At 45.2% G+C, this 12,699-nt stretch overlaps 1 protein-coding gene across 3 annotated transcripts in view; it reads left to right on the top strand.

Annotated features, from left to right (window-relative positions):
* The window catches only part of SCUBE2 (signal peptide, CUB domain and EGF like domain containing 2), a 65,640-nt gene that overhangs the window by 44,674 nt on the left and 8,267 nt on the right, over window positions 1–12,699 (top strand). For all 3 annotated transcript variants that reach the window (XM_084893478.1, XM_084893477.1, XM_084893476.1), the window contains 2 exons: window positions 9,451–9,621; window positions 11,838–12,005. In XM_084893478.1, the coding sequence (XP_084749604.1) occupies window positions 9,451–9,621; window positions 11,838–12,005 (339 nt within the window). The remainder of the gene's footprint in view (window positions 1–9,450; window positions 9,622–11,837; window positions 12,006–12,699) is intronic.

Here is a 12,699-nt window from a genome sequence, read left to right as displayed (position 1 = left end):
AGGCAGTTTCCAGGTCATATCTGTATTCTAAAAAAATTTCTCTGGCTGGATTGGGGGTCAGGACCAGAGTCTGAAAAACCAGTTTGGGAGCTTTTGAATGCTTCTGATAAGCAATATTGAGATCATGAAGGCCGTAGATGGAGTAGAAGAGGAGCAGTGGATTAGAGAAATGTTTAGGAGGAACTATAAGCAGCCTTTGGTGATGTATTATTGACTTGGAGGCAAAGAAGAGAAAAGTGTTGGGGTGAACTCAGAGATTTCTGACTTGGCCTCTGATCCTGGCACTTACTTCCCATATGTCACTCATCTCACCCAGCCCCGTTTCATATGCAGGAGGCACTTAGACAAAGCCTGGGGGTGGGTTGAATAGATAGATGAATGTGATCACTGGGGAAGAAGTAATCAGAAAAGATTTATAGGAAAAGCAGGAAAAAAAAGGGGGGGGCTCTCGAGAGGGCATGAGAAAGAATGAACTCGGATATAGAAAAGGAGGCTACAGACTGAGTTTCGAGTTGAAGACACTGAGAGAAATGCAGGAAGTCAAGTCGACAAGAGGTCTCTCCGCCTGAGAGAAAGCGATCAAAGAAGCACTTTGGGAAGGTGAAGGCGACGGTGTAACAGAGCCGAGGCGGGAGGAACAGAAGGCAAGGGAGACCGCTGGGAGGTTTTCGCAGTAACTTGCGTAAGAGATGGTGAGGATCACAGGACACGAGGCGGGGGTGGACAAAGGGGACACCCCTGTAGGATGCTGCAGCTTCTGATGGAGCGGGGAAGGGAGAAGTCTGGGACAGTAACTGTGGTTTGGACACCACGAGACACCAAGTGTGGGTCGTGGTGACTGGGAGGTAGAGATGCACTTATAAAAACCGGTAAAGCCAGAGGGGCAGGAAAGGGAGGAGAAGCATTCCCTATAGACAAGTTGAATTTAAGTTGTAACAAGACTTCCAGATGGAATGGGAGTCTAGGGAAACAATTTCATCTCGCCATGTCCAGACCAGCCCTTCTGCTCTGACTTGCCTTTGGTTAAAATAGAAGAACAGCCCATGCTCCTGCCTAAGGCCCCTACCTCCACTTGGTCTGGGGCCCATCCTCTCTCACCTTCTCGAGAATGTTGCTCCTGCTATTGTCCCTCTGGACAGCCACACTCCACCATCCCCATCTCTGAATCCTCCTTTTCTGCTCGAGCATTCCCAGCAGCACACAAACCTACCTCCTGTCTGAGAAACAAACACCTTCATTGGACATCACGCTCCTCTCTGATTCTTCGATCCCGGGTTGAGCGAAACTCCTTGAAGAAGTTGTCTAAACTCTCTGTCTTTGCTTCCTTTCCTTCCGTATTTTCCTCAACTGTAGTCAATCTGGTTTTCATTTCCAACCCCACCACTAACATGGCTTTTCCCAAGATTTCTAACAACCTTCGTATTACCAAACCCAGTTGCCAAAACTCACTGAGACCGCCCATCATTCCCTTCTGGAACGCTTTCTTCTCCTGGGTTCCAGACACACTTCTGGTTCTCTCCCTGCCTCGTGGGCTGCCCCTTTTTCATTTTCTATGCCAGTTCTCTAATTTCTGACCTTTCACTATCAGCTATCCCAGAGCCTAGTCCTCTATCCCCCCATCCACACTCTCCTAGGAGACCTGATCCAGCGCCATTGCTTTAAATAACACCACCTGCTGGTGACTCCAAAACTTCCCTCTCCAGCTCTGGCTTCTGTTTTGCATTAGGGATTTCTCTATTCCAGAATTTTTTTTTAAATCACGCACACAGGAAAATATTTTTAAATTTATGAATGTTTACTTATTTATACATTACACTATACTGTTGGCCAATATGTTATGTCCATTCTAAAGACAGAGTATGAAATACACATTAAGTAAATAAAAATTTTCAATAGCTGGCTAGCGTCTTAAGGTAGTGTATTTACAATTTGGCAAGGTTCATGGTTAACAGTAATTCCATTTTTTCAAGCAGTCTTTTTGTTAATTGCTAGTACGTTGGCTCAACTTTTGTCAGATCTGATTAAATCATTACTGTTTCTGTATCATGATGACCAAGAGTGACTGTTAGGCCCTGGCTGGTGTGGCTCAGTTGGTTGGAGTATCATCCCATTCACCGAAAGGTTGCAGATTCGATTGCCGCTCAGGGCACATACCTAGGGTGTGGATTTGATCCCTGGTTAGGGTGCATATGGGAGACAACAGTTCAATGTTTCTCTCTCCCACTGATGCCTCTCTCTCTCTCTCTCTCTCTCTCTCTCCTTCCTCTTTTTCCCCCACCTCCCCACCCCCGCTAAAATCAATTAACAAACAACAATACATAAGCTCAGGTGAGGATTTAAAAGAGAAGAATGAGCACTAGGAAGAAGCTGTGCCAGTCCTGGCCCCTCCCTGTCGTTCACTGTGCTTACATCGTGGGTGCTACTTTCCCCCTGGTTTCTACAGGAATCACTTTTTATTTTGTGCTTTTTATTTTGTGACAGTTTGGTTGAAACTAGATAATATAATCTGGAAATCTATTCAGTCAGCATAGTTGCACTGTGATTTTTCTCACTGTATTGAAAAGGAGTGAATCAGTCAGTACCTCCCACCCAGGAGTGTGGAATGCCTCTTTGTTCTTGAAGACTATGTGTCTCCCAGTGTCTCTGGCTCACAGAGATGTGTACTGACTGAGGTCCAATCTTACATCATTTCCTAACCCAGTGAACATTCCTTCCTTTTAAAAAAAATTTTTTTTTTTTTATAGATATCAGAAAGGAAGGGAGAGGGCGAGAGATATAGAAACATCAATGATGAGAGAGAATCATTGACTAGCTGCCTCCTGCCTGCCCCACACTGGAGCTTGAACCCGCAACCCAGGCATGTGCCCTGACTGGGAATCAAACTCTTGGTTCCTGGGTCGATGCTCAACTGCTGAGCTCACTGGTTGGGCAAAGCTTTCTTTCTTATTCTTTTTGAGGCAAAAATTAATATCCATAGATGTGGACGTATTCTGCCCTGGAGATCAGCTGTACAACCCAGGCCTTTTAATATCAACATTGCATGGCAAACCAGCATCTCAAGCTCAATGTATCTAAACAAAATACTGTATCCCTCTCCCTCCCTCCCAAATAAAACCTGTTTCATTTCGGTAAATGGCACTTCTGTTTATCCAGTTGCTCAAGTTGAAAACCTCCGAGTCTTCTCAACCTCTCATTCTGTCATGCTCTCCATCAACCCATTAGCAAATCCCTTCAGCTCCGCCTTCACATTATATCCTGAATCTAACTACTTTCATCCATGATTACCACTGGGTTCCAAACCACCGTCTCCTGTCCAGTCTGCTGTGACAGGCTCTGAATTGCTCTCCTCACCCTTGCCTGCCTTTAGTCTGTTCTCCAGGCAACAGCCAGAAGATCTTTTAAGAACATGTCAGATCGTGTCACTCCCCCATGCAAACTGCCAACACTCTTAGAGTAAGTTCCATGCCTTCACCATGATTTTCATGAACCTGTGTGATACGGCCCTCGCTTGCTTTTTAAAATGTGTCTCCTACTATCACCCAGCCCCTTTCCCTGTGTTACTGCTACACTGGCCTTTCTGCTACTGGGCAAGGCCTTTGCAAGTCTATTTCCCTCCGGTCTCTGCTCAGAGAGGCCTTTCCTGGCTACTCTTTCACAATGGCGAACACATAGACTCATACCCACCACCCTTGTCTTCTCCTCCTACCCATTTGTTTGTTTGTTGTTGTTGTTTTCTTCTATTCATCACACTTACCACTAGTGAGCATTCTACTATGTGTTTATTTGTTTGCTCATGTGTTGTCTGCATTCTTCACTAGAATGAGAGCCCCTTAGGGCAGGGCCATGTCTGTCTTCTCTGCTGCATCTCCAGCTCCTAGCACAGGGCCCTGCACATAATCATTGCTCAGTTAGTGATATTTTTCCCTCCTTGTTATTGAATTTATTGGGATGATACTGGTTAACAAAATTATACAGGTTTCAGGTATACAATTCTACAACATATCCTCTGTACACTGCATTGTGTGTTTAACATCCTGAGTCAAGTCTCCATCCATCGCAATTTATCTCCTTATACTCTCCTAACCACCCCCACTCTTCCTGGCATTTGCCACACTGTTATCCGTGTCCATAAATGTTTTCTCTTTTTTCCCCTTTTTATGCTCAATTCCTCCACCACCCCTCCCAGCTTCCTCCTACCTTCACCTCCGACAGCTGTCAAGCAGGCTTTCTCTCTTTTTGTGAATCTGTCTCTATTTTGCTCGTACCTGTCTTTCTCTGACTGGCTTACTTCAGTTAATATAATGTTCCCCAGATCTATCCATGGGGTCGCAAAGGGTAAAATTTCCTTCTTTTTTATGGCCAAGAAGTATCCCATTGTATAAATGTATCACAGCTTTTTTATTCATTCATCTGCTAATGGACACTTGGGTTGCTTTCAAATCTTGGCTATTGTTAATGACACTGCAGTGAACATAGGGGTGCATATATTCCTTCAAATTAATGTCTCAGATTTCTTCAAATAAGTTCCAAGAAGTAGAATTGCTGGGTCATAAGGCAGTTCCACTTTTAATTTTGAGGTCACGCAGCACAGCTTTCCACAATGGCTGTACCAACCTGCATTCCCACCATAGTACACAGGGGTTCCCTTTCACCACATCCTCACCAGCACTTGTCAGTTGTTGATTTATTAATGATAGCTATTCTGAGTTGATATCTAATTGTGGTTTTGATGTATTATACATCTCTCTGATGTTTAGTGACGAACATTTTTTCATATGTCTGGTGGCCATCTGTATGTCCTCTTTGGAGAAGTATCTATTCAGGTCCTTTGCCTATTTTTTAATTGGAGTGTTTGTTTTTGGTGTTGAGTTTTACAAGTTCTTTCTAAATTTTGGATATGAACACCTTATCAGATGTATCAGCAAATATGTTCTCCTACTCAGTGGGTTATCTTTTCATTTTGTTGATAGTTTCCTTTTCTGTGCAAAGGCCTTTTAGATTGATAGAGTCCTATTTGTTTTTTCTTTTGTTTCCTTTGCCCGAGGAGCTGTATCAGAAAAAAAAGAAAAATACTGCTGTGAGAAATGTCTCAGATTTTACTGCCTATGTTTTCTTCTAGGATTTTTATGGTTTTGAGTCTAACATTTAAGTCTTTAACACATTTTGAATTTATTCTTTTGTATGGCCTAGCTTCTTTTTATTTTTGCAAGTATCTGTCTAATATTTCCAACACCCTTTATTGAATAGACTATCTTTACCCTATTGTATGTACTTACCTCCTTTGTCAAATATTAATTGACTATAAAGACATGGGTGCTCCGTAACTATTTAATTGAATGAAAGAGTAAATGAATTTTCAGAGCAGCAACAAATGAAATCCCAAGGATAGTTTTCAATGTTAAGAAAAAAAGAGGGCAAAGGGCAAATCTTCGGGGAAATATTTATATTGAGGGCCAAAGAGGCACTCTGAAGGAAGTGAAACCTCAGCCCCAGTTAATTAGGCATGAAGAGAACCACCGTGCGCTGGGGAACCCAGCAAGGGAAGCGTGAAGCTGGGCTCATGTCTCTGCCCCAACTTGAAGGATGTTTTCAAATTGCAAACCTGAGCACACGACGGGAACCTGGACAGACAGCACAAATCAAGCCCCAGGGGTTGATCCTGTTATCCCGAAAGTCTCCTTTAAAAGTGGCTCAGACTCAGATCCTGAGGCCCCAGCACTGCTTAGAGCACCCGGGCCCCTGAGCTGTGACAAAGCACAGCCCTCATCACCCTGGGAATCCCCGTGGGCTGCTTGTGGCTTTCCTTCAGAAGTCAAGGCGTGATGCTTAAGAAAACAGTCAGATGCTAGAGAGTGACCTCTTTTATTAGGTTCACCATCTTCGCCACAGAGACACCATAGTGTTTGCCCACAGCCTGAAACCCTCAAAGGCGGTAGTGTTAAAAAGAGGGCAGGCCTTCGGGTCTCTTTGTCGCCATTAATCCTGGTCCCGCTGGACTCTCTCCTTTTGCATCAGAAAAGCTTGCTTGTGTTTTTCTTTTTAAGACAAGGAGAAAACAGCTGTGTGGGATTTGAGGATGGGGTTTTAATGGTCACTGAAGACACACAAAAGCTTTGCGGTGATCACGAAGGGTTGTGGGGGCAATTGACTCCTTTGTCCGGGGCAGCCAAACACGCTGGCTGCTCGAGGAGAAGAGAACTGACATGTGAGTGAGGTCTCTCCAGGCAGGTCTTCAAGCACATTTGCAAAGAGCTGTTTAGGCATCTCTTCCTGCCATTTCGGAATCACTTTTTAGGGTTGAGCTCATTTTTATCTTCTGAAAAGAAACAAGTTAGTGTGGAAGGTGCTTGGCCTGGGTTATTTCTGTAGGTCTTTCTCGCGGGGAAGGAAAATGGAAGCTGTGAGTGACAGTATGAGTTTGTTTCTGAGAAGCGAGCCTTTCACTGGGAGAGAAAAGAGCTGGTGCCCTCTTTCCGCAGGGCATTGCTCAGCCTCCGCTCAGCTGAGAAATTGCAGCAGATGTGGGCTATTGTGAGGTTTCTCAGAATGTGAGCGTGAAAAGGCATCGGGGGCAGGCAGGGGGGTTAAATAGTTCTAAGGAGAACTGGACACCCAGAGCGGCCAGAGCCCCTCTTCTCAGTGAGAACCAGGGCCACTGCTGTCCGCCCCGGAGGGGGTCCGTCTTCTGCCAGAGGATCTCGGAGGGAACAGACCGTGCGGACCCGACGGGAAGTGACAATCAGTGGGGTTGTTGCAAACATTGCCGTCAGATGGGCACTTCCCCTGTAGGTGAATGGAGTGCCGTGGAAACAGCTGTTCCCGAAGGGAAACGGCTTGGGCTCGAGGGGTTCCAGGCAGCCTCGGTTTCATTTACCTTCTGCACATCTTTATGACCGTTGTTTTGTGAGAGGAGTGAAGGGATTAAGCTCTTCTTTACCGGCCGGCTGTGGCCACTCGGGTCGTCTGGTGGGTAGCCAGGCGGGACACAAAATAAAAAGTCATTCATTCTTTTTTAATTTTTATTTATTTATTTATTTATTTATTTATTTATTTATTTATTATTTTTTAAATATATTTTATTGATTTTTTACAGAGAGGAAGAGAGAGGGATAGAAGCTAGAAATGTCGATGAGAGAGAAACATCGACCAGCTGCCTCTTGCACACCCCCTACCAGGGGGATGTGCCCGCAACCAATGTACATGCCCTTGACCGGAATCGAACCTGGGACCTTTCAGTCCGCAGACCGACGCTCTACCACTGAGCCAAACCAGCTTCGGCCATTCATTCTTTTTAAAAAAAAATATTTTATTGATTTTTCACAGAGAGGAAGAGAGAGGGACAGAGAGTTAGAAATATCACTGAGAGAGAGAAACATCGATCAGCTGCCTCTTGCACACCCCCTATTGGGGATGTGCCCGCAACCAAGGTACATGCTCTTGACCGGAATTGAACCTGGGATCTTTCAGTCCACAGGCCGACGCTCTATCCACTGAGCCAAACTGGTTTCGGCCAAAGTCATCCATTCTTACTACATAATTCAGCCCAGTTTTTCAGGGGGGATGAGCTGAAACAAGAGTCATTATGGAAACCGTTATCCAGGAGGGCTGCATTGAGAGAATAAGTCTGGAGTGACAGGCGTGGTCTGCCACAGAGCCGTGCAGCCTACTCAGTATACCGTTGCCTGCCAAGAAACAACAGTATAATGAGTGTGGGGGCTGTTGCTTTTGGTTCACTTTTAATATTTTTTAAGTATTCATAAAATTAAATGATATGTGACTATTGTAAAAGAAAATCCAAACAATTTTAAAAAAGCATTAAGACTTAGCCTTTAGAGGAGACCTTATTGATAGATTGCATTTAAGTGTAAAAATAATATTTGAAATGTGGCTTCTTTTGGCTGAGTATGATATTTTTAAAGGCTTCATTTTTTTAAAATTATGGAGTGAAGAATGAAAAGACATTTTTATTACTGTAATAAAGAACTGCATCATGTGTAACCCTAAAAGTATATATGTGGATTGCATTGGTAAGACAGAATGAAAACAGATATCCCCCCTGACAGACATTCAAGAGGTACAATAGCTAATTTTATCATGTGATATTTTGTTTTCTATTTCTTGATATCTTAAGTATAAATTACAATGTGTTTATCCCAGTCAAACTTCCCATAATGCCCCATGGAGAATCCTTGACAACATCTTGAATTGTTATTCAGGCTGCATTTTTGTTAAATGACCCTTTTCTCTCTTAAATTCAAAGCTCTTGATCTCACCTTGGGTGCATTTCACAGACTAGCTGTGGGAATGCGGCCAAATTATTGAAGGCCCCCACATCTTTGTTTCTGTGAAATGGAGCTGACAATAGCACCTAGCTCCTTACTGATGTTTTTAGGAATAAGTGAGATAATGGACGTGGAGTTTTGGGCATGGAGTCTAGTAGGTTGTAAATACTGAACAAATCTTCGTCACTAGAAAGGTTATTTTAATGGTTGTGATGATGGTGTTTGAGTATTGTATTAGGGAACTCAATTTAGTGTCCCCTAAATGTAAAAGTTGAATGTAACTCAACTTTACATTCATGTCCTAAAATAAGATACAAGTCCACATTTAACAAACACCACCAAAAATATAATTAAAAGCATAGTTTATTAATTTCCTTGTAGTTTATTCTCCCAGGAGATATTGACAAGGGTTTGCTCTTTGTAACATTTCAATTGTATTATAAATACAATCTGTGCTCTTCCTAAGAGTTATCTGCAAGCCCTGGAGGTCACTCCCCACAGCCACCAGAGAGTGAGCTTTTCAGAATAGAGCTTCTGGCTGTATTCCTCTCCTTTCCATGGCTGCTTTACCTGCAGAATAAGATCCAGGTGCCTGGCACTCAAGAACTTTTCCAACCTATTCCCAGCCTTCTTTTCTTCCCTTTCTCCTGCGTCCTGCATGAAATCTTTACAACCTGCCCCTCTTCCTACCTGGGGGGAGATTCTACTCATCCTTCAAGGCCCAACACAAATATGGCCACCTCCAGGGGGGCCTTCTAGGAAGCCACCAGCCAGAATTAAAAGCGCCTTCTTCTCCGCGCTTCCATTACTATGTCTATGTTCAGTGAATGATTCTCAACTTGATCCTTCTTCTAGTGCCAGCCCAGTGAAGTAGGGAGAATTAGCAGGTGCTGGTGCTCAAAGATAATTAGGGCCACTGTGACCCCCGCCCCGGAGCTCATGGCCTAGGGAGAGAGGACCTGCGAATGCCTCTGACGGTGGGTGACAGAGGTAGTGACGGAGGGGTGTGCACAGAGAACCAGAGGTACCGCACATTCTGTGTTCAGGGGTTCGTAGGGGGCAGGGGGTTGAGGTCAATGGCATCTGTTTTCCCTCATCTCCAGCATTCACGTTGTCCTTCCTTGGCCTCTGTCCCCTCACTGACCAGACTGTTTCCCCCTTTGGCTAGTCAGTTGCAGGGCTGGGACTTACTACGATGGATCACAAGAACGCTGCATTTTATGTCCGAATGGAACCTTCCAAAATGAGGAAGGTCAGATCACATGTGAGCCATGCCCAAGACCAGACAATCCTGGGACCCTGAAGGCCCCAGATGCTTGGAATGTGTCTGAGTGTGGAGGTAAGGGTTCGCTTGCCCCTTGTTACCCCACCGAGTCCAGTGTCATTGTTCAGACAGAAGGCGACACAGCAACTGCACTTCCGCAGCTGGGCCACGTTGAGTTCCTTGTTGGCTTTCCAGTAGCTCAGAGCCTGACACAGTCTGGCAGATGCTCTGCTGAATAAACAAATGAAGATCTGATAGAATACCTTGGTAGGAAAAAAAAAAAAAAAAAGGTGTAAACATTGCAATTGCATGCTTCATTCACTGTAAATAAATATACCCCCAGACCTCAGTGATCGCCCAGTGCTAGGGACTATCAAAAGTGCTAAAATGGAGAAAGTAGTTTTCATTCTTTTTTCAGCTTAGGTCTCAAATTCATAGCATATTGATTTATTTTTAAAAATACCCATCTGGTTATTTTATAAAATTTTCTGTGAAGAGTTTTTAATCATCTCTTTGAATAAAATGTTCCCTGGAGCCAAGCTCACTTAGGTTTCATAGGCATCTTTTCTATTATATTTATTTTATTGGTAAACATCTTCCTCTTCATTAAATGGAAGAAAGACCAGTGGCACCGGCACTGGGCTCGGGTGGAAGGTGTGATCTGACATGGCGATGGGTAGGCGATGTTTGCAGAAGGGTACATGGGGTCCCGCAGCTCCTGCCTCTCCTTCCAGAGACTCCCAGAACCAACTTAGCTCCCACCTGAACGCACCAAACTCAACGTCAGCTCCTTTATTTGGCTTAAAAATCAGATCCTCGGGTTAAGTGTTACTCCTAGCATAACTTTCACCTGCCATGAAAATCTAGCACTAACAGCAAAGCTGATAAGGAGGCACCTTGGGGCATCTGTTCACACTTGTATGTGACCTTATTAAGATGTATTTATAGTAATAAGCACATGAGTAGTAATATTAATTGCTAACATTTATTGAATATTTACCTGTGCCAGGCATCATGCTAAGTGTATTACATGAATTTTCCATATGGTTGTATCACGACAACAGTTTTAAGAGGTTAAAGTGACTCATTCAAAGTCAGACAGACAAGAAGTAGAGGATTTGGAATCAGACACTAGGTCTGACAGACTCCAGATCCTCCTTCGGGGGTGTGTTTGTTAAATGCCCTCATATCTACAACTCAGAGGTAGAAAGATGACCATGAAAACTAATGGTTAGGAATATGAGAAACAACAGCATCATGCCAATGACAAGCCAATTCTTAAGGAACATATACTTTGCCATGTCAGCACAGCCAAGGGTTTGGCAAGCCTGAGCGAGGACCAGGGAAGGATGAAGAAAAGACAGACAAAGAGAATAAGCTGGGTCTAGGTGGATCTTCCGGTGCCTGGCTGAGACCACAGAACAGATCCAGATGGCAAACTGAGCCTTTATTTTATAGTCAGAGGTAAACAAGGTAGTGGTCACCATGGTTACAATGTTCTTGTGAGTTTTACTTGTTTTGGCAGCACTTGCTGTACCTCCCACAGCCTATTAACTACCCAGGAAGGATCTAGGGAGTGTCATAAGGTCAAGCTGAATTATGCTAAGAGGGCTGTGCCCTCTAAACTGGGACTTGTTTGTGGCTTTGCCAACAGGTCAGTCTGAGACTTAACCCTATAGCCACTCCCTACAATATACTTTTAGAAATCCTTTTGTTTATGACTGTGCTTCTTGTCATAAATTTAAAATAATAATAATAATAAAGTAAGGTGCTTTAAGTAAAGACCACTGGGTCCCTCTGTCTCTGTGGACTAGGTTGCTTGGGTTTAGGGAGACCAGGACACACCTCAGGGTGAGGAGATAAGATTTAGTAAATATAATTGGTGAAACTATCACTGGGGTGTTCTCAGCTGGGTGAGGGTGTACTTCTGGGTCGAATGAGCACATTGACCTGAGAACCCTCTCTCTGGGCTCCTGCATGGCCGGGGCTGCCTGAGCTCCAGGCAGTCCTATGCCTGAAGCACACCCAGATGCTCCATCCTTTGGAAGCTCGTCACACGTGGCTCCTTGGTCTCCATCTTCGCTCTGTGCTGTGTAGCCCTGAGTGTAAACATCAGGCATGCACAGGCCCCTGCTCGGGTCCAGCAGCAGGGCAGGGCGGGCTCCTCAGCGAGGTGGGAGCTGAGGTCAGCACCGGCGACAGGCCTGCCTGAAGTCTGATCCCGTTGCAGAGAGACGGGAAAGGGTCTCTGACCGGGGCCCTCGCTCACCCAGCGTCATTGATCCCCCCAGGTCTGTGCCAACCTGGCGAATACTCTGCGGACGGCTTCGCACCCTGCCAGCTCTGTGCCCTCGGCACGTTCCAGCCCGAAGCCGGCCGTACTTCCTGCTTCTCTTGTGGGGGAGGGCTCCCCACCAAACACTTGGGAGCCACTTCCTTCCAGGACTGTGAAACCAGAGGTGAGGACGGAGCTTGCCTTTTTCCAGAACCGATGTTTGCTTTTGAGAACCATGGGAGTCTGATAAAGCTCCAGTCAAGCTCGGCCCAGAGGTGCCCTGTGTGGTGTCCCAGCGGCCCAGGGCGGGTACAGCTCCACTCACCCCTGCAGACGTGCAGGGAGCATGGGACCCTTAGACACAGTCTCCCCCAGCCACCTGGGCCCCTTCCGACAGGGCTGACTATAGAGACAAGCAGGGAGAGATGAGCCGGTGCACGTGGGTTCCTCGGCTCCTTCCTCCCAGCCTTCCAATACCTCAGCACCCTTACCTTGCACCCCACTCCCCCCTGAGCCCCACTCCTACAGCCTCTTGCAGGAATCCAACTCCATACCCAGTGTCAGTTCTGCACCCTCAGCTCTCACACACGTGTACCTCCTTCTGCCTGGCTCTGCGTGGACCCAACCTCTGAGGAGACACCCTACTTTGCTCCCTTTGCTTGTTTCTCAGCGACAGGAGTCACAAGTCCCCCCCAAGCTGGCTTAGTTAGGGACTTGAGTGTTGAGTAGCCCCAGCTTAGTCAGAAAGTTACTTCCTTTGGGAGAAAAAATTATTACCTAACTGTGAAACCATTTGTGTTGCACTGGATGAAAGAGTCTTTTTTTTCTCTTTTTTTTTTTCTTTTTTTTTCTCTCGTTTGTTTTTCATTCTCTCCCCT

Source organism: Pipistrellus hanaki (genome assembly GCF_964339955.1).
Source record: "Pipistrellus hanaki genome assembly, chromosome: 9".
Classification (NCBI taxonomy): domain Eukaryota; kingdom Metazoa; phylum Chordata; class Mammalia; order Chiroptera; family Vespertilionidae; genus Pipistrellus; species Pipistrellus hanaki.
This window is presented reverse-complemented; position numbering and strand designations above follow the sequence as displayed.